The sequence below is a fragment of the Passer domesticus genome, chromosome 5 (assembly GCF_036417665.1).
Source record: "Passer domesticus isolate bPasDom1 chromosome 5, bPasDom1.hap1, whole genome shotgun sequence".
Taxonomy (NCBI): Eukaryota; Metazoa; Chordata; class Aves; order Passeriformes; family Passeridae; genus Passer; species Passer domesticus.
In genome coordinates this window covers 4,454,149-4,477,204 of record NC_087478.1, presented here as the reverse complement: position 1 = coordinate 4,477,204, position 23,056 = coordinate 4,454,149, and the positions used below count along the sequence as shown (strand labels likewise).

Genomic DNA, 23,056 nt, shown 5'->3' with positions numbered 1-23,056 from the left:
TGTGCGTGTGTGCGTGTCTGCGTGTTGTGTGTCTCTGAAAAGAGTAGTCGATGCTGGCCTCCCGCTAAACCTGGGAGCATTATTAGAGAATAGATGTGGAATCCCACATTATGGGAGTATTTAGGTATTTTTAAAACATCTTTGGGCGGTAGAGACTAGGTAAAGCATTAGTAACTATTTACATAGGCTAAGTGAAAATTAAAGTGGTATTTAGGGCACTAGCTCTAATATGGAGTCTCCCTGAGCTTTTTCCATGCTTATTCCATGCCCAGTGCATAATAATGAAGCAGGCAGAAATATTGCAAAGGAGGTGATAAAAGAAATACCAGCTCTCTTTTAGGAAGGAAAAAAAAAAAAAGAAAAGATAAATACATTTATTTTTTTCCCCTCCTTGCCCTCTCCGTACATTTGTCATTATACATGAAATGTGCGACCCGAACTAGTGGAAAATGCTACTTGCACCCAGCAATGCCTGTCTTTTCCTTTAAATAGGGAAACTACTTAATACACAGCACGGTTATAGTTGCAGCGGGCCCAGGCAACTCGAAAGCACGCGTTAAAACAAAGGAGACAACATACCTTAAAAGCAGCTCCTCATTTCTCATAGTAACAGCGGATTTGGGACAGCGCATGCTTTCTGCACCGATATTCTCAACAAAAGCCAGTTCAGAAGTGCGCTCAAACATCAATGCCACAGTAGCTACTCACTAATGGCTACTCTTTCTCTCTTTCTCTCTCTAGTCAGACGCTGAGTGGTGGAGCAAAGGGGCCCCTGCAGATTCACTAAGCAGAAATAATCCTCTCTGACAAGTTATGTTGTCTGGGCATATTTTACATTAATGCACTGTGCTGCCTATAGGGGTCTTGTTTGCGTTCACTCTAGCCTAGCTGGTGTTAGCTCTCCTAATTACCAGCCAAAAAAAAAAAAATTAGCAACATTCCCCCCCGTCCACCGTTAAAACAGAAATAATAACGTGTATATATATATATGTACACATATATATCTCTGCATATAAAAATGAAATAAAAGGGGGCAGAATTTATGGGCAAATGAGGAAAAGCTTTCCCCCTCTGGAAGGATGTATGCATGGTATGAATCTTTTGTTTGCCCTGCGAACTCAGTGAATACAGGGGCAAAGAGATGCTGTGGCTCGTGAGGCTTGTGCACTTTAAGGGAATTGGGTTAGAGGCTCTTTCTGGGGCTCTGGAGTCGCAGCTGGAGCTTTTGCTCTCTCCCTCCTTCCCTTCCCTGTTCAAGGCTGAGTGGCTTTATGGGACCTGCCAGCTCACATCAGAGGGATTGGGGAGTATTAATGCAGGCACCTGGGGATCTTCCTCAAGTTTTCAGTTTTTCTTGGCAATTTTAACCCCTGAAAAACTCAAGTCCAAAATCCCTCCAATTTTGACCCCTCCAAAACACAACTCGGTTACCAAGTAACTGGGTCTGCTTTAACCCAGACCCTCACGCTTGGCTTTGGCACAGTTCTCACAGATGGGGAAGGATGTTGCATTATTCAATGATTTACTCACTTCCTATGCATGAAAGGAACTATAGTGTGACACAGATTTCAGGGAAACAGCCTCTTTGGCCCTGTTTGGGAGATCCGCCATGTGATTTGTAGGAGCAGGTTGTGGTCTTCCCAGTTGCCAAGGTAGTCAAAGAGAGTTTTATTTTCACGTCTTGGTTTCAGCTTCTGCTGTGTAAATCTTTAAACCATGCAGAAGGATGGTTGGCTTTTTTTTTTTTTGTATTATTTTAATTTTTTTTTTTTTAATGTACATCAGATACTTGAGCAGGTGCTTATTTAGTAGACTGAAAAAGTCAACAAGTCCTTGATGCTCTTTTCAGTCAAAAGCTTTTCTGCACCACAGTGGCAGTAAAATGTATCTTAAAAATGACTGTAATTTCCTCTCAGGTCATGTTAACTTAAGGAGGTGCAAAACTCAATAAACACGAATTGTCCAAAATTGACAACTTGTCAAAAAGTCCAGTCAGGCTAAAAATTGATCTACACTTCAAAATTTTAATTCAGCTTTCGTGAGCTTTTGGCTATGTCTGTGGCTGGTCCTCAGCTTTTTTCCTACATTATATACTACAGCCTTAAAATATACTGCTACGAAATCCTGATGCACTGCTACTGCTGCTAATTCCTTAACAGAAGTTGGTATTTAGGGGCTTGATCTTTAAACTTGAGTCTGGGAATGAAGGCAAAGAGAGAGCAATCACCAGGATAAATACACTGGTAGCAAGATCTTGCCTTTCTGATGGCAGCTGTAAACTTCTATTAAGGTCATAAATTGTTTGCAACAGAAACGATCCTTTTGTTCTACACTTCTCATTGAGCACTGTGAAACCTTGGGATTAGTTTCAGTCACTCTGATGCAATATTTGTCAAATGACTAAAAGACAAATTAAAAAACAAACCTGGACATAATCTACTTTTAATGGTGTAGAGAGAAAGACAGCACCTTAGGAAACATGGATATCATGAAGGACTGCAAGTTAAGGGAAGACAGGTTCCAATTTTCTTCCCTTTTCATCTGCAAAACATGACTGGGATTCTAGTTGCTCTTGCAATAAAAAATAATAAATCATTTTAATGATTAGCAAGTCAAACCAATTCCATGTTAAAATGTCATGCTCCAAGGTCAACTGAGACAACATAGCTTGTACTTCATGCTAAAAATATCTGAACAGTCATGGAAGGCGGCCAGGAAAATACTCAACCAACATGACAAATCCCATACCTCCTGCCCCAAATACTAAATCCATTACTACCATTTCGGGCATGGCCACCAGCACTCCAGATTTCAGCTCCTTTACTGTTCACCTCCAAATGACTTGTGCCCAGCACAGCTCATGGTGGTGCCCGGGCTGCTCCAGAGCAGTCTCGGGCTGCTGAGGCTGATGTATGAGCAGCAGCAAATACCAGGGTGTGCTACAGAGTACACAGCTGAACGGGAAGTGTCAAACAGCCTGATGAACTGCTACAGTTTTCAGAAAATATGGCAAGGATCAGCATCTTAAGACACTACCAGCTGAGGGAACAAAGCTTTCTTTTCAGGCTGGAGCAGAATGGCTCACACAGAGCCCTTTGGTGGGGAATCAATGGGCTTCTGTTGGGCGGCTCCACGCAGTTGCAAGTTCTTGATCATTTCTGCACTTAGAAAGAAGGAGAAGCAGCAGCAACAGGAGATAAAGTGAAGTATTATGGAAGGACTCATCTACAGCCAAAGGAATAAATAAAAAAGAAAATAAAAAAAAAGAAAATAAAATCTACAAAGCAGTAACACAGACAGACGAAAAGAACCTACGCTTTCTATCACACGTAATGAAACGTCTGACAGAACAACATCTGCAGAGGGATCACAGCTGCTGAGGATGAGAGGGAATATGAGTATTATTTTTCAATTGTAAGATGTACTAAGCAGGAGTCCCTTTAAAATAATATGGCTGAAGGGAAGATTAAACCAGATGCACAGGGCTATCTGGCTTCTTTCAGGATGAAAGTCCAGCTGTGGGTTTAAATTCAACATTTAATATGAAAATTGATTGTAGATTCATAACTGATATGCATATATTGCAGAATGCTCTACACAAATTACATACAGTGGAAATTTGATAATTTCATCGCCCTCTATTTAATGGAAACCCAAGCCTTCCACGTATAGCCATGAGTTTGCTAAACTAATTATGTGATGCTGCAAATCCTTGAAAGGCAACAGGAACAGCAGTCATTTACACAAGCAAAATGATCAAAATTTCAGAGGCAAACCAGTAACAACGACTAATTTATGCCAATTAAAAGTGTCCCTTCTGCTCTCTACTTCTAGTTCAAATTATTTCTTGACCATTCAATTTGTTTACAGTATTTTAAAAGTATTCAGAAGCCCAAAATATAGTGGTGTTTTGCTACAATATAAAAGTCTTTCTACCAGCCAAGAGATGGACTAGATTTCATGACAAAGAAATGGTGGACAAATGTCCAGGACAATGGACCAAAAATCATGAGTGCAATCATGAGAGGCATAGAAAGCTTTGATTCATGTCCCCATTTTACCAAGTGTCCCTGTGTCAGATCTCATGCAAACCAATTAACCTCTTGCTCACATCTCCATCTTTAAAATGAAAAAATCCAATAAACTCCAGAGCAGTGTGACCATAATACAGAACACTGCAAGATGTATAAATCAGTGCTTTATTGTGGCTTGCACAAACATTTAAAATACCTCTTCTCCTCAGAAGAGGCACTTGCAGTCTAAATCAGTTATCTGCTGTTCTCTGCAGTTATTTAGGCTCAAATCACATTTGTTTTGTATAGGTGTGAAAAGCTACACTTTAATCTGATGGCATTTTAGTGTTTCAGGTGGTTAAATCCCACCTTTGAAGCTGAGCAATTAGTCTAAGCTAGTCATCTAGGGTTTCTCTATTGTCACTGAGGGGAGATTAGTTATACTAAAGAGCATTACCACATCTCTCCATTGACTACAAAGGGATTAGATCCCTAAATTTTAAATGCATATATCAGGCAAGACGAATCCCACCAAAGTGCCTAAAGCAAAGGTGAGAATTCCCATGTTCCTGTTTCAGCATCACCAGCATGTGCCCATCCCTGTGCTCCACAGCACTGCCCATCCCTGGGCACCCCGTGGCTGCTGTGCAAGGGCAGCTCAGACACTTTGAGCCTGCCTGACACTTCCAGGGAGCTGCAATCTGCCTGCAGGATGTGTGCAGCAATCAAGTTGCAAGACTGCCAGGTCTGAAACAGACTGGTCCTGAGGAGGGGAATGAAGATGCTCACAGGGCTGGAGCACCTCTCCTATGAAGTCAGGCTGAGAGATCTGGAGTTATTTCCTCGTGGAAAAGAGAAGGCTCGAGGAAGATCTTACAGTGCCTTCCAGTGCCTGAGGGGGCCCACAAGAAATCTGGAGAGGGACTTTGAGCAGGGCATGTTGTGATGAGACAAGAGAGAATGGCTTTACACTGAAAGAGGGCAGGTTTAGATTAGCTATTAGGATGATATTTTTTACTGTGAGGGTGGTGAGGCACTGGAACAGATTCCCCAGAGAAGTTGTGGCTGCCCCATCCCTTGAATTGTTCAAGGCCAGGTTGGATGTAGCTCTGAAGGATCTGGCCTAGTGGAAGGTGTCCTTGTACATGGCAGGATAGTGGAACATGATGATCTTTAAGGTCTTTTCCAACCCAAACAATTTGGTGATTCTATTCATATGTTAACCCTATGCAAAGTTTGAAGTAGAAAGGAAATTGGCCTCAGCTTCAGAAGTGGAATCTTTCCAGCATGCTTTCAAAAAGCAGACAGTTCATTTAGGTATCTTCTCCTAAAATCTAGAATAATGAGCAACTCATTCCCTGCAGCTTTTGTGTTATTGGAAATAGTGGAACACAAGCCCAGGTATTATTGTTAGAATAATTTTGCTCTGGATCACTTAATTGGTGAATGTGAATAGCAAAGAATTTTCTGTAACTCAGAAGGCTGTATCTCATCACACTTCACCTCTGCTCTAATTGAAATTTTTGTTCATTTTTACCTAGAACAAATCATCACACTTTTGTCTCTGCTTCCTTTGTTGATTTTTGGTTTTGATTATATAGCCTTTAACATATTTGCAGATGGGAGATCAATTGTTGTCCTCATCTCCAGCAATCAGACATCTAGGGTACAATTTCTATCAAGAGAGCAGAAACACTGTGACATTTGCTATTTGTATTATGCACATACATACAGGTGGAGATGTTTCTTTGGTGTTCCAGGCTAGGAAAACACAAGTCACAGAGACTCAGATCCTCACCTCTAAATACCATTTCATGGTGAAACCATATTGATCAGCTTTAGAGCCATTCGTGCAGATGTGGCCAGGTCTTCAGGACAGGTACGACCTCTGTACACCTTGTGTGTTTTAAACATACTCACAGTATCTTTGTGCTCAGGAAAAGGAAGATTAGTCTCAAGCTCTTGCAGTAGAGATACAAAAAATCACTTTTTTTTTTTTTTTTTTTTTTTTTTTTTTTTTTTTTTTTTTTTTTTGGCAACAAAACCAGTCTGAAATTTGGCCCTTCTCCTTTTGTCTCCTTTGGTAGATATTTTAGATTACATGCCTAGATTTTCTGTCTGAGTCATAGGGGTGCAATTACTGTTGGTCTGCATGCTGCAAAAGGTCTTTCCTAACATTTTTCACTTGGGAGTATCCAAATAGCATCATGAAAATTAAATAGCACAGACAGAAAACACATGAACACAAAATGTTGAGTAAATGCTGAAGATTAATACTTGGACAGCAGGGGAAAAAATTTTTGCATTTAAAGCATATAGCAGGACTGGTACCCATTGCTTGTCTGCAATAGAAGAGGTGTGTGCTGCCTGCCTTGAGCATTCAGCAGTGCTGTCTCTGCATCTCAGCATCTGGGAGACAGGAGGAACAAACCTCTCCTATCTACCTAAAAAAAAGTGCTCCATTTCTTCCCCCACCCTAGACAGGGAAGAGGGAAAAACTCTCAGTTTGTGCAGTTCACAAATTCTGACAGAGAAATGCACTTCAGTGTGTTTTTTAAAGACAATACATCACTTGAAACAACTTACAACTGGCCAGGCTGTGGTTTCAGACGTGGCTACTCTACAAAGGAAATAAAGTATTTGGAAAGATCCACATGTCGTAAGAACATCTGGCCTGCAACTAAAGGGAAGGAGGAGAAAGCTGATCAAAAGAGTGAAGAGTAACAGAAGAGGCAACAGAGCACCAGATCTGAGAGAAAGAGAGAGAAAAGGCAGAGACAGAACAAACACAGCTGGTTACAGAACCATTTATTTTCTGCTTTAATTTAAAATCTATTTAAAGCATAAGCAGAACCTGCTCTGTCTAAACAGGAATATCTTTATTTTGCACTTGTAGTAATGCCAAGATCATGACTCTAATGATGTGGGATATCAAGGACCTTGAGTTCTTGGGAGGACAATCTAAAGAAAGTGAGCATGCACAATATATACAAATGTATGAGCTGTTTGTATTAACACATATCAATGAACATGAAAAATGTTAATAATTACAGATGAGAATTTAATGGCTACTCATCCTCTTAAACTAAAATTAGAAATAGAACTACATTTAGCATTTTTATTGAACCTATTTTAAAATGATCTTATGGTGCTCTACACAGAAGGTTCATTTCACACATCCATGAAAGGCATCCAACAAGTAAGGATGAAAGTGGATATTTAAAAACAAGCTCTCACCAGAGAAAGTGATGCTGAACAGAAACTCACATGCAAGTAAAAAAAGAGAAAGGAATCTAATTTCTGGGATTTGGTATCTAGACAACTGGATGCATCTACCAAGAGAACATTTGGCAAAGAATGGGAAGTGGAAATTGGACCTTACACTGTCCTGTGACACATGTCCAACATGAAATAAAGACTTATGGGGAAAACTCATCATCCATCAAGTTTCCTGAAAGGGCAGGTAATATGGTATTGTCCTGTGTGGAAGGGAAACAAACTGCAAGTTGAAAAATTCAAACCAGATTAATTGATCTTTGGTTGTAAATACTGGTTGAGACTGCTTGATTCATTACATGGTAAAAGTCAGATGTTCTACTTAAAAATGCTTTGAAGGGAAGGAAATGTATCACTTCTATGTTGGCATAAAAATAAAAGTAATAGCTACAAAATAATTTTTACTATTTTAAAAATTAATTAGCACAGAGACTTGTTTCCTCAGCTGTTATCCTCACTAATCAGTTTTATTTCATTTTTGAAAACTAAAATCACCACAATTTTAATATCTTAAAGTCTCAACCTAACATTTTTTTGTTCAAAGGACACTCTTCCTTTCTTCCTTTTTGTCTTTAAAAATCTATTAACATTGATTAAAATGAAAGAGCTAGGATATAAATCTTCAGCTAGATTTACAACACATTTTTCTTTGACCTTTCTCATGTCATCTGACACTTGACAGTTTTGTGCGAGATGTTAAAAAATGACTAGCAATTTTTCGTGATTCTAAGTGCCCAAACTCAGAGAGTTTTGTAGGGCCTGTAATTCAGAGTTAAGATCCTGCTTTGTGGGAAGGAAGAAATAAATCAGACCCTGTGAAAACACCCAGAAGATGGATGCATTTCAAAACCTCTGATGAAAATTTTGCACAAACTGAGATTCTAAGGATAAGGAATTCCTTAAAATGTCAGAGCACAAATTTTTGAAGAAGGTATCTTTATTTTTAAAAAAAAGAAAAAAAAAAGTATCTTTATCAAAGATCTTCATGAGGGGATTGAATTCACCCTCAGTAAGTTTGCAGAGGACACTGAGTTGGATGGGAGTGTTGATCTGCTGGAGGGTAGAAAGGCAGAGCCTGGACAGGCTGGATTGGTGACCCAAGGCCAGCTGTATGAGATTTGACCAAAGTGCAGGGTCCTGTCCTGGGGCCACAACAACCCCACACAGCTCCACAGACTTGGGGAAGAGTGACTGGGAAGCTGCACAGTGGAAAAGGACCTGGGTTTGCTGGTCAACAGCAGCTAATCCTGAGCTGGAATGTGCCCAGGTGGCCAAAAAGGCCAGGGGCATCCTGGCCTGTGTCAGCAATAGTGTGGCCAGCAGGACCAGGGAAATGATTGTCCCTTGTGCTCTGCACTGGTGAGGCCACACCCTGGATCCTGGGATCAGTTTTGGGCCCCTCACTACAATAGAGATGTGGAGGGGTGGAGATTGTCCAGAGAAGAGAATGGAGCTGGGGAAGGGCTGAGCACAAATCTGATGAGGAGCGGCTGAGGAAGCTGCTGGTATTTGCTGCAGAGAAAAAGAGGTTCAGGGGTGGCTGTCTCACTCCACATCTCCCTGACAGGAGAGTGCAGCCAGGTGAGATTGGGCTCTTCTCCCAAGTAACAAGGAACAGGACCAGAGAAAACAGCCTCAGGTTGTACCAGGAGAGGCTGAGATTGGATATTAGGAGAAACTTATACAGAGAAAGGGTTATCAAGCATTGGATCAGGCTCTCCAGGGAAGTGGTAGTCGCCACTCCTGGAGGTATTTAAAAGGCATAGAGATGTGGGATTTGGGGACATGGTTTAGTGGTGGGCTTGGCAGTGCTGGGTTAATGCTTTGATTCAATGATCTTTTCCAAGCTATATAACCTATGATTCTAAAGTCCAAGTTGCTTTTATTAGTTTGTCATGCAACTAAAAAATGACACATACATTTTTTTTATAATGAGCCAACTGGGGAATGTTGTTTAAGAATGTCTTGCTGAGATAGAGTGTCAAGATACCAAAACCTTGCTGAAGCAATGGAAGCAATGCAAGAAGTTGGGTAAGTCCACTCACAAATAGCCATGGCAGGGAGGCTGTGCACAGTAGATTTACATCTTTCAGTGGGTGATGTAAATGTATCCTAAGGCACAATAAAAACTAAGCTTTCCCATAAAGATATGATTCCAGTTTGTGATCAAACTGGATCCTAATTCTGAGTCCCAAAGTGGTGTACTTTGCATGCCAAAAGTCTTTGCCAGTTCCTTCAGACATGCTTTGGTCTGATTAATGTCATTTAAGTTTGGGAACTTAACAAAGAAGCCCACAAGCATAATCAATCCCCTTTGACTTCCAATTCAATTCCTGCTCAACCCACCATGGATCTCCCTCTGAAGAAGCAAGAAGCATAGGTGAACTAGGGTCAACCTCAGCATCTCAGCTGAGCCTAAATAACGGGAGGATGTGAGGCCTCTAGGTCTACTTTGTCTAAAAACTCTGATTCTGGAATAATATCTAGGCAATGGTTGTGGCCATGGCCATGGCATCCTGTTTTAAAGTAAGCTGTGCAGTGATGCCCATGGTTCTTTCTAACCCTGCTGCAACAAAGATATGTGTGAACTACAGATGGATAAGTGGCAGCTCCAAAGACCCTTGAGATTATCCTCTGGGAAAAAACGAAATACAAGAGACTCACTCTCAGACACCTTCTACACCACACATAAGCAATGAATGCTTTTCATTCAAAGAAAAATGATCAAAACACATTTGATCAACCACACCATCACCAAACACCACCAGACTTCTTAGCATCTCATTTCCCATAATCAGATAACATTTGTCAAAACCACAAATTTCTGTGTCATCAGCAGTGGGTTTCTCACAACACATGCCATGTTGCTCACCTGACAGGCTCATGGAGCCCCAGGAGACTTTGTGAAATGAAATGGCTGCAGAGGGAATGGCTGGAGGCCTGAAGGGACACACAAGAAAATGAGTAATTTGCCTAGATTCCTTCCAGTAAGGAAATGCTGCAGAGCTGCAGAGAGATCTGTGCTTTTGGGATATCTGGCTGTGTTCTTGAATCATTTGGCACTGTGGCTGGTGCACGCAGCCCTGTGGGACCCTGTCCACATTCATCCCTGCAGTGCTAGCAGAGTGCTCAGTGCTTCAGCAAAACCTGTGCTCTGATCATTACAAGTGCCAAGAAGTCTGTTAAACTGTTTATATATTGCAACATTAAATGCTTGGTAAATTGCCACATCATTTTGTGCTTTCAATGCTCTCAAATCCACATCATTCATCTTTCTCCTGCAAGGCCAAGCCCCGCCAAACTTGCTGAATGCACTTAGCTCCAAATTAACACCCTGTAAAAACAGTTCCTCCCTTCTTCTCAAATGCTGTTATATGTAAAATCTACACCCAAAGTTAATTTCTTGCTGACCTTCTGCTGATTAATGCAAATTAAATTACATGCTAATTGCCCCAAATGGTTTGCATGCAGCCCAGAAATCAGCTCTTTTTGATGGTGGTAAAAGATATTTGCGATTTTTTACACAATGGTTACATTAAGCCATTGTTAGTCTTACAGCATCTTAAAAAGTCAGATGGTTTTCTGGCACCTTTTAGAAAGCAAGGAAAAAAACAACCTAGGAAAAAACATTATTAAGTTCTGATCCAGTCTTGTAGAAACCTCACTTGTACCTCATGGGAGGAATTTTATGGCTCGTTCAGAGCTCAGGCTCCAAGATGCATTTTACAAAACCTTGAGCCAGTTTTGTTAAACCCGTCACTCCCTAATCCCCTTGTGCTTGTCAGCAGAGCACACAGGCACTTGATTTTGGACGTCTGATTTGATAACGGGTGGGGGAAGAAGGGAGGGAAACAGGGACTGCTATTTTTGATAGATCCTACAATATTCTGGCAATTTAAGGGAGAACAAGGAATATTTCAAACAGTGATGCTGGGCAGAGAAGCTCTTAGGAAGGGGCTGTGTATTGTGTTCCAGGTTGTCAAGGTTGTTTTGGTACCAAGTCTAAATCCCAGTCATCAGACCTGATGTTTGATGATTTTCTGGGGCTCTGGTTGGCGTTTGGGAGGGGATCAAATGCAGCAGCAGATAGTGCTTAGACCCTCAGCAGTCCCAGGAGTGGCTGACATCTGCATTACAAATGCATTTTGCATTTACATCCAGCAGAGGGGATAAAAAATAAAATTTGATTGATGTCATGAGGAAGCTGGGGAAAAGAAGAATCCTAACTGTGGTGTTCTCCAAGAGAACAGTATCTGCTTCACAGGTGCTGCCATCAGTTGTCACACTCCACTCCATAGTTTATCCCAAAGTAGGTGTACAAGGTTATGTCCATTTTATAGAAGAAATTGTGACACAGAAATGTGAAAATTGATTTCCCCCATGCAGAATGAAGCAGGGCTGAAAACTGATTTAACTGGGAGAAGATGAAAGCACCCACCTGAGCACTCAAATCTAAGGAGGATTTAAGCCCCATCTGTCCTATCCATGGGCAATACATGCCCAGACCATAAAAGCACACACCAGCTGCTCCAGGTGCTCCCAGCCACACAGAACATCCCTAGCCAGGCAGCAGGACATGAGACCTGGCAGTAAACAGCCCAGATTCCACCCAGGCCCTAAACATTAGATCATAGCAAAGACAAGGGAGGTTAAAGACATACACCATGGTTATTCCTGTTATACTCATCCAAGGAATGATCAAGTGGGACAAACTGATAAAACATGACATATATGTGGTAAACCCTAGTGGATCTGACATCTAAGAATGTTCACTCACTTGGTTTTTTTTGGTAGTCTTTTCCATTATTGTTCCAATTTTAATACAATTTCTCTCTTCCTTCCCTAATATCCATGTCCCTGTTTGACCTGATTTTGGTAGCAAGCCTCTTCCTTTCTTAGATATTCTTGACTTTGACTTCTGTCAGAAACTGAGGCTGCCAAAATCCCTGCCCCCTGCACTAAAGAGAGTACAATTCACTTGATTTTAACTGTGAGTTCAAAGAAGCTTAATAAGCAATACCTGAGCAATACTCCTCAATTTAGAGATGAAAGTGTGGCCACTACCACCAAGAGCTCTGCCCCATAGCACCAGCCCTGAGGAGTCTGTGGTGTTGAGAAATAAAAGTATTCCCTCTCCAAAATGTCTCCTGAGCAGAGATTGTTGTGTCGCACTCCGTTAAATTATGTGTGATGGGTCTGTCTCTAGGATTACTCTGTAGAAGAGACAGCGTGGAGGCTGCCAGATTCATTAAACATCTTCAGTGGGACTTCATGGGGGCCTTTCACTTACCCTGAACAAACAACAAACACACCCTTTGTGCTCAAGAACAAAGGGAGTTTTTGCACTTTTGTTTGATGTCAGTCACAACTGGAGATTAAAGCTTCTGCTCTGCGGATTTCAAAGTTGTCTCCCCCCTCCAAAGCTGCTCCTCTCACTTTTTGCTAGGCACTTCAAAAAGGTTTACAGCTATAAAAACCCAAACAGAACAATATTAATAACAATCAGCTTCAGAAATGCTACGTATTTTTGGCATTTGAATGCATTTCACTCATAGATACAACTGAGAGAACGAAGTGCAGGAGTAATATATGCAGGAACTCTGTTATTCTTAATCACGTTGCATTGGGGACTGGAAAAGTGGATTTGTATAAAGGAATTTGTGTGTTAAGATTGAAGCATGGTAGGCTCTGACCCACTGAAAAAAGATCTATCCCTTCTGAATCTGGATTTGGGGAACAACTGTTTCTGTTTTCCTAGCAAAGGATGCAAGTAGGAAAACATTAAGCCCCCACAAAACCAAGTCATGGCTTCTCTTAAAGCCCCCATGCTCTGATGAGGGTCAGAGATGGATGTTCACTAATATAGTCTACAGATGGCTTAATTTTGGATGCCATTTCTGAACTGCGCTCTATGTACCTGTCACTGAACACCCATCTTTCAGAAAAAGCACCCTACACTAAGCAGGAAAGGTTAGACCTCTTTTCATCTCAGGGACAACCCAACAAACAAGAGTCCACCACCCTCATGTATTTCTTCAGGATACCTAAAGGGAAACAAGGAGAGCTGCTATAAAAGGTGCAGGAAGAAGAGTAGGTTTGGGAAAGAAACAAATCACATCAGGAAATCAAAAGAACCCTTTGGAATGTCACAATGAACAACCAAAATTAATGCTTTGATTGTATAGGAATCTCTTTCTCACCTCTGATCTGTAACACTTAATAATTTTGAGGAGTGACAGGAGCAAGTGACCGATGAAAAATGCCTTTCAAAGCAAAGGACTAAGTGTTTATACAGTTTATCTGGGAAAGAGGATGTACATTTTAGCTCTCCTGGTTCTAAAGCCTCTTTACGGACTGCATGAGAATGATTTTATGTTTCTTATAATTTTACCATAATCCATCAGTAAGGAAGAAATGCCTCTGCTTCCCACCTAAAACAACAGATTTTATGGAAAATGGTTGGTTGTTTTTTTATCCCTCAAATCATCATTTCCTATTGCCTTTAAACTAGGTGCCTGTTCAGTCTTCTAGATCTTTCTCACATTGACACCACACCCCCTGTATATTTATTTCTTAGAGAAGTTGAGCCATATGAGTTGTTACATGCTTTTAACCAGATGCCAGAACATGGCTGATCAGAAAAAAAATATAGAAATGTGTGCAGTGATTTGAAATATGCCAAACCAGAGGTTAATAGAAGCATGTGTGGATTTGATTTCTCATTTAAAGCCCTTTCTGTTCCAGTCACATTTAGAAGTGTTGACACCCTCAAAAAAAACCCTGTGCTATTTGGAACTTTTTCTGGGGCCTAAAACAACTCTTTCAAGAAATACCAAAGGAAACTGTATAAAGCTGAGAAATTAGAGGATGATTGGGGAAATCTTATGAGGGCATAATTTTTGCTTGCCAGTTCTTGCACTGGTCCATCTGATGGCAGCCAAGTATCTTATGTACAGTATCTGCGTTTTCTGATAATACTATATGAAGAACAGGCTACAAAACATATTTCAAGTTCTTCATGTTTGAGTATTTAGGAGAAGATTATGAATTTAACAATTAATCAGAGGCCCACCTTACTTCAGTTGCTTAGTAGTTCCAGTATGAAATGATCTAATTATCACAAGCAGCAGTAAACATGGTTAAATCCTTGATTTTGTGTTAGCATAGTCTCTTTTGGACATAAATTATGCAGAAAGCCTCACCAAAAGTTATGAGCTGATGTGTATTGGTAGCACAGTGCCTTAATGCACAGCAGCCCTGTCATTAATATTAGGCTTGCTTTAAATAATGAAACAAAAATAAAAATGTTTCCCAGAGGACACAAAGCATAAAGATGTAAAGTCAGAGTGTAGGCAAGAAAACAAGCTGTGTAGTTCAGAGCATCTTCATAAGCATTAAGCAAGCAGCCAGGGGATGTACTTGAGGGGTTTCTATTCCACAGCAGCTTTCCCATTCACTTCTGTGTAGTTTAATATTGGAGTTGATCATATTGAAGTCCATTGTTACAATCTAAGGCAGTTTTACAATATGCAGATCACTCTCGTGCTGCAGATTTCTTGCTGTACCAGAGTGTCTTAACCTCCTTTTTCCAGTTCATAAAGCTACACTGGGAAGGAAAGAGAGAAAGATTCTACTTAGAGATGGGGATGGCTGTTATAGGTATGGGGTAGGAAACGTGCCTGGACCCAAGTTGCCCACTGATGGCAATTCAGGGAAGGCAGATGGCAAGGGGAAGAAATGAGGACACACACAGAGTGAGGGTGGTATCCTGACCAGTCAGGATGAAGCCAGGGAGAGTAGACAGATCCGGTAGGACAGAAATGCTCAGAGACCCCACCATCTAAATGCTTGCTGAGGTGGAAGTACAGGAGTGCCAGTAGAGACATTTTGCAAGAAGTTTTTTTAGATAATTTCTGACTTCTCTCATCAGCTTCATCAGCTCTCATTGCTTCTACCCCACTGCACTTCTAACCCATGAGCACAGGATACTCACGCAGAATAGATGAGAGCTGGCACCCCCAGTTCCGTGTATCACCAATGCTTGGGTGGCCTTCAAGGTTGGCCAGGTGACTGTCCCCCTGAGCTGAAATGCTTGTGTCTAGAGGGCATCCAACTGCTCTGTTTTATCAGCTCTCAGGGCTGGAAAGAAAAACTTGCCAAGTTTGTGTGCTTGGATTGAGGCACAGCGCAAGGAAATAGGCAGACAGCACAGCATGGAAAATCCAATCCTTGGCCTTAGTGCCAGGCAGGATAAAAGACATCCTATGCTTTTCCAGAGTCTGAAATTCATACAGCATAGATCACTTCAAGAAGTCAAAGGGCTCTGGCCTCTAGGAAAGGATTATCTAACATTTCATAATAGGAAAAGAATCTATTCCATATTCTGCCTAGTGCAGTTCAACTTCACTTTATTGAAAAGTTCTTTAAAGCTCTTGACCTCTACTTTCTGAAACAGAGGAAAGATAGGAAAACGTACGTTCAAAACAGATTATGATATTCAGCTGCTCCTAGAAAATTCTCTATGCAGCACCAGTAGATCAAATTATTTTCATTATATCATTTGGTCACAAAGAATAGTGACATAATTAGGGAGCTACATAGCAACAGTTTCCTTCTGGTAAATTTGCTGTAGCTAATTTTGTTAATAAGACTGATAATTGTTTTACGCTCATTCAATATGTTAAGTTTACCTAATACTAAAACCAATCAGAACCTTTAAATTAATTTTTGTTTCATTTCCAAAGGAATCAATGTCATTATTAATCATAAAAGGAGTGCAGAGTCAGAGGATGATAAATCTCCTTTGGGCTTATTTGACTTTCATATTTATGGTTTGGATAAGGTTATTATGAAGGAATTTTCAAGAAATGATTGAGGATAATATGCCCTTTTCATAAGAAAAGGGAGAAGAGTGAGCTAGGAAACATTATGCTTGGATGCTGTGCTACTATCAGCTGCAGGAGAATGCATGCAACTAATCTGATGTCTTTAAGTTCTGCAGAGTTAAGCATGGCAAAAGTGTTGAAAACAAAACAAACTGCTCAGACTGCCAGAGCCCTAAGATGTGCAATTTTCAAACCAATATGTTCAGGAGTGAATTTGCAAGAAAGCAGGAGAGGAGATTTGGGGCACAGAACTGATGGGATTTTGTATTCCTGGCACTGGTGGGTTTACTTCTAGAGCATTTGCACAAACATTCACTCCCATTACTGTTGCTTTTGTTGCATTTCTAGCTTCACTGCAAAAAACTTACCCCAGGTACAGCTATTTGAGCTGTACTTCTACAAGTGACTCTGTGGTAATGTGGTGAAACATCGTGGATAAATGTGCCCAGTTTTCACAAAGCCAGTGCTGCCCACATCTCTTTTTACATACTTTGACAGGATAAGGTCAATGCCCATTGGCTGTGCAAGGAGTGGAGGATGTCACTGAGGTTGCTGTTGTCACTGTAACATTCCAGCTCGGCTTTGGGAGCTGGCAGTCCTTGGTGCCTGTGCCAAGGAGCTCCACGCTCACTCACTCACCATTAACTCCATCCTTTAAAATCAGCACAAACAGTGCTCCCAGTTTAAGTGCAGTGCTGGATTTTTACTACTGTCTTGAAAGGGAGAACACATGACTTGTTATGCTGAGATGTCGGTAATCAGATTTTTTTCCTAGAACTCATCGTGCTTTCTGCTGAAGAGGATTTTAATAAAACCTGAAAGCAAACCATGCTTGAATGTGGGTCTGAATTCTGCCAGTATTTGTATTCTTTGGTTATTGAAGTAATCTCCCAAACTTTAAGATCCGTGAAGTGTGTAGCAAATTCTCTTCTGCATCCATCCCACTTGAACAATGTACCCACAGAAACAAAGCAACAAAACCCAGACACTCCCTGAACAGAGTCTGTTACAAATGCTTAACATCAAACCAGCTTTCAGCAAACTGGTTTTGGTGGATGTCCTTGCCCATGGTAGGGGTTTGGGAACTAACTAGATGATCTACAACAACAAACCATTCTATGAATCCACTTTTCTATTCAAATAAATATTCTATTCTACCAAATAAATGTTTTCTGAATATATATGATGGAACACATTTCACTGATAAAATAACAAAATGTAGATTATATTAATATAGAAAAAAACTCATCAGGAGTCTTACAAAACCATCCTTTGTCTTTCCTCATATCTTTTAAGAGACAAACCTATCAAAGAAAAATGTTATGATAATGTATTACCATGCTGAGTTAATTGTCAGTTGCAGGTTACTTAAGTGTACCTTAATGATATGTTTAAAGCCTTATTTTCAACTCTAATAGCTATTAATGGTAGCAAGAGAAAATGAAACCAATTTTCCCTAGCTTAAAGTGGAGCTCTATTAAGCATAAGTGAACAAAATTCTAAATATAACAATTTCTTTAGGTATTTCAGCTAATGGGAACCCACAATGTCCATATTTCAGTCTAGCTGCATACTACTTCCCAGGAAGCACTTACATAAAATCAGTATTGAGTATGTCAGTATCACAGAAGTTGGATTCATTACTTCAAAGATATGAAATCATTCCCAAGGACCAAAACAGCTGAACTGAAGGGAGAATGAAATTCCCAGTGGATTAGTTCAGTATGAAAACCCAAGGAGACATTGAATCTTGTTTTTAAGGATTTCTTTCTCCACAGACAGAGAACAACATTTCATAGATGACCTTATGCACGCAAAGCTAAATATAGCTTAAACGTTTCTAATGGCATTCAGAACATCTAGAGTTTAGGAACTCATCAAAGAAATATTTTTGAGTGCTACAAAGTACATACCCAAATAATTTCCAATTATTTCAATTGCTCTACTACAGTCTTCTATCTGCTTCCACACAAAGGAGTGGGCTTTTCCTGTCTTGTGTGATTTAAAAGAATATTACAGTCTTGAATAATTTTTTGTCCCATAAATCAAGCAATATGACCAATTTAAGATAGAAAAATCATCAACCTAGATGACCTTCTGTCCTGGAGAAGCCATGGGTGTGAACAACTAATTGCAAGGTGCTTGCACGTTTTTCTAGAAAAGATGTTCTTTCCTAACTCATAAGTCAAAATAAATAAGATTGAACCTTTTCAATGGGAAATGGCACAGATGACAGCATGACATCTTCCACACTATCCCATGCTGGTCCTTCAAACCTGATTATTTTATTAAGGTATTTAAGTGTCCAATAATTTCATAATAAAACACACAGAGAAAATTGTTAGTAATGTGAAAATCGGCCCTTGTCAGTCATTACAGGTTCAGCAACTTTCCTTTACATGACAAAAAAAAAATTTGTACTTTCATTACTGATTTGCTTCTTGCATTAGCACTTCTGAAACAGGCCTGTGAAACCTAATTCCTCCTATTCCATTTTCATTAAGAAAAAAAATTGCAAGTCATCTTCTGTACCTTGGGAGCAAGGTACTCGTTAGGAAAAGCTGTTTCACTCAATCATCAGGTTTCAATATTCTTAAATTAAGCTACTCCTAAATCTTACAGCTATATACTTCACTTCAGTAAAATCACTCGAAAGAGGGAGATTTTCAATGTCAGAGATGTTGCAGTGTTAAATATTCTTTGTGGCTATTCTGTTGTGCAAGATGCCAGAAATAGGGTATGAACCTCCCAAATGAGAACACATGCTTTTGTTTATGGATTTTTAAGGCTAAATTAGGGTTGGGTTTTGGTTTCGTTTTTTTTTTGTTTTTTTTTTTTTAAATTAAAATCAACCATCATACAGAACCAGATAAGCTTTATAGCCAACTTTCTCTACATCTACACATCTGAAAGAACACATGTGTAGTTGTTTGTTGCTGCCTGCTAAACAAACAACAAAACTTCCAAGAGAAGGTAAACTCCCCTGAACCTGAACAATCCTACCATGTGCACGTAGTAGGAGGCAACACATGCTGGAGGCAATGGTGGCTGGATGAAAGATTAAATAATGAATGTGATTCCTAGAAGTAGGAGCATACTTTTTTTTTTCCTTGGGAATAGAACTCAGTGCTATTTTTTCTCATGTAAAAGAGGGCAATATTCTTGGTGTACATGCTCCCAGCATTCATTAAGATTAATGAAGTAGACACTAGTGAAGGAAGACCTTCAGCATCAGCTGCCAAATTGCCCTCTTCTTTGCAAGGAAGGTCTCACCTGGGCAAGGATTTGAAACTTGGATGTTCGCATTAAAAATCTGATGGTTTTGTTAACCAAGGTTTCCAGGTCCATTTGGGGTCTTGCTGACATTAGGCTGCAAAAGAATGGGTCAAAGTTCAAATGTTCCTTCCTATGGAAGCCTTTAGTAAAAGGAGAATAATTTACACAATTTGAAGACAAAGCAGCACTCACACTAACTACTGTCATTATCTTTAAACCCTTGCCAAAAAACTGCAGATTTTCACTCATAAAGTGAAAGAACAGAAGAGAGGAAGGAGGAAATGTTATGCTGTGTAAACAAATACTCTACCTGAAGGGGAATAAAAAAAGCACCAAAAATGCAGTCAAATATTTACACTTGTGAAGATTCAGGCAAAACATCAAATCAAGTTGTACTGTTAAGAGCCCTGTTCTCTTCCTCTCTTTCTTTTTTTCTTTTTAATTTTATTTTTTTTTTGCTTCCTTTTGTGTGTCCTTTTCTGCTGCTCCTTTTTAACATTGAGAGCTGCAGCTACAGAGAAAGGTCATCTACAAAGCCACAGAGATGGAGATGGTGGCCAAGGATCAACCTTGTGGAAGGAGTTACAGCAGCCTGCATGAACCCTTTACAAAATCCATTCATGTTCCTAAAAACACAACCAAAAGTTTTGGTCTTTGTTTTACTTCTTGTATTTTATAAACTGACTAAATTATTTTGGAAACCCCTTCCTTCCTGTAAAGCAAATAGTATGTAAGGTCTAATTTTTTTCATTGATTTTTTTTTGTGTGGAAAATTAAGTCCCAACTCTTTGGAGGTATGTCAGGTTGTATTTCTAGTAGACATTTGGTGCAGAAAAGGTCTGGATTAAAGGTGCCCAAAATACTACAGAGTGTTCTTCAGGTCATTCCATAAAGTGTCTGTGTGTCTGACAATCACAGTAACACACTCTCCTGCTGGAGTCTGTGTCTACCACCTAACTTCAGAGTAATTGCTCCTCAGCTTGGGGAGAAAATGAAGCAAACAACGCACTATTATTATAATTTTAACAAAAAATACTAAAATCAATATTTCATAATGGTTTCAAACATTTCTTAACTGAGGGTTATACTCCTCTTGACCAAACCAGCAGCAGAATTTTAAAATGGCCAAAAGAATTGGGTTTTAATATATTTTGGGGAAATAAAAGAATAAACAATATTTCCAATTGTTTTCCATCACAATCTATTTATTTTGCTTTTCACTGGTATTTTTTAAAACATCACCAAATAATTAAAACATTCAAAAGAATATATTTAGAAGACTGTCACATAAGAAGATGACATCTTACAGAAAGGGATTTCTCTGTATATACAGATAATTGATAGTTTCCATACCACCACATCTATCTGTGTGTTTTACTTTGAAACAAAAACTAATTTCATAATAAGCAGCTAGGGCTAGAAAAAAGTTTCAGTGGGTCACACTTAATCCCCTCTTTCATCTTTCACCAAATCAAACACTTGCTTCAAAAAAATACTTAATTGCCAAAACAAAACAATTAGTAATATCAAGCAAAGCATTGTCTTTCCACACTCTCCCTCTGGTGCATCAAGATTCATCTGCCTGTCTCACAGATTTTCAGATGCTCAGACTGTCCACTCCTCTTAAAGATCAATGAAAGCATCAATCCCTCAGAAGATCTGAAAAACCTGAAACATTAGGGCTGCAATTGGCAGCCCTAATTAGTGGATACTTCTGAAATATTGGGCATTTCAAAAATTTTAAAAGGAGCTATGTGCACGGTTGCCACACTTTAAAAAAGTGGGGTTTTTTTGTTGGTGGTTTTGGTTTTTTTTTTTAAACTTTTTATCTAAGAGAAATCACAGCTTTACCAGTGCTAGAGAAGTTAAGGATGACATGGCTATCAGTGCTGCTCTGTGTAGAGGAGCTGCAGACGCAGTCTGATCTATTTTTTTGCAACACAATAGATGGGATTTTCCATAGAGCGCCAAGAGGCACGAAAGCAAACCAGGAGCAGTGACACAGCTGCCCTACACAGTGCACACAAGTGCTCACAGCAGACATTTTGCCTCATTCACATTGTCTGGCCTAAAATCTGAATCCTTCCCCCGCACCATCCTCAGACGTACCTATGGCAGGAGCAGCTGCTAGCTCAACACCCCAGATTCCTCTTGGCAGGCAAAGGGAGGCCACCTTTGTCTGCAGTAAGGACAAGGTTGGCAGATTTTATTTCATGTTGCCTTGAATAAACCCACTCCTAGAAAGGGCACCAGCACAATTTGGGAGCCTGTCAAAGTCCTGTGTTCAAGCTTCCCTATGAACACTGCAAAGCAGAAAAACCTATTTGGCACTGAAATATATATATATAGGCATTGTTCCCACTCACTCACACACATATCACCTCTATGTTCCAGACATCATGAGCAGGGAGCTGAATATAGGTGTAAATTCTTTCCTACAGCTGCTTTATATTCCAGAGAGACATAAAAAAGACTTAATGTAGAAGATAATCAACCTTCTCATTCCCGCACTCGTGTGCGTATTATGTGAACAAACTCCTGAGAAAAATGTGTTATGGATGCTTTATATGTTGAGCAGCTTTACTGTTACTCATAAAGCAGCTTTACAGCAGTGTCAGTGATTTTCTTTGGTATATTAGTTTTATTATTGTAGCCCCCATTGTCCCTCCTCATGCACCTTAAAGACCAAATAGCCTACAATCTCCCTTAATTATATCAGTCTAAATAAGATCAGAATTTTGTTCTGTTGCTTCATTTCCCAGAGCACTGTTAGTGTCAGTTTAGGTAACTTTTCAAGTGATTCTTCCACAATGAAATTCAATGGACTTATTTAAGTTCAATATGTTTTAATATTATACTTTCGATAAAGGAGCAAGCCTGTTTCCCCTGGCATGATTTGCTTTGTAGTGAATGGGCTATCACACATCACTGGGCACACTTTAACATTTTTGTTGGCAGCACAGACAGTGGACTGAGTACAACCTCAGGAAGTTTGCCACCAACACTGAGCTGCAGTCAACATCCTGGAGGGAAGGGATGTCATCCAGAAGGACCTGGACAGGCTTGAGGGATGGAACTGTGCAAATCTCCTGAAGTTCAACAAGGCCAAGTGCACCTGGGTTTAGGCAATCCCAATCCCAAGCACAGGCTGGGCAGAGAATGGATTGAGAGCAGCCCTAGGGAGAAGAACTTGAGGGTGCTGAGGGGACATGAAGCTCAACAAGACCCAGCAAGGTATGCTCACATTCCAGAAGGCCAAATTAGTCCTGGGCTGAATCAAGAGAAACGTGGCCAGCAGGTCGAGGGGGCTGATCCTGCCCCTCTACTCTGGCAGGGTCTGGTAGGTCTCTGTTCTGGGAAGAAGGACACATCTCATGTTCTCAAAAAGGACAAATCCAGAGGAGGACATGAAGATGATCACAATGCTGGAGCACCTCACTTATGAAGAAAGGCTGCGAAAATTGGAATTAGTGAGTCTGGAGAGAAGACCCTGGGGAGACCTTATAGCACCTTCCAGTACCGAAAAGGGTTTTGTAAGAGAGGTGGAGAAGGGCTTTTTATAAGGGCATGGAGTGACAGCACAAGGGGCAATGGCTTCAAACTGAC

At 40.2% G+C, this 23,056-nt stretch overlaps 1 protein-coding gene across 10 annotated transcripts in view; it reads right to left on the bottom strand.

Annotated features, from left to right (window-relative positions):
* The window catches only part of CELF2 (CUGBP Elav-like family member 2), a 545,552-nt gene that overhangs the window by 256,888 nt on the left and 265,608 nt on the right, over positions 1-23,056 (bottom strand). The window contains exon 1 of one of the 10 annotated variants that reach the window (XM_064421744.1): positions 580-841. The exons of 5 other annotated variants lie outside the window; for them this stretch is intronic. In XM_064421744.1, the coding sequence (XP_064277814.1) occupies positions 580-686 (107 nt within the window). In that variant the 5' untranslated portion in view covers positions 687-841. Of the gene's footprint in view, positions 1-579; positions 842-23,056 lie in introns of those variants that run through there. 4 more of the 10 variants (XM_064421743.1, XM_064421747.1, XM_064421745.1 and 1 more) reach the window with 4 other exon arrangements.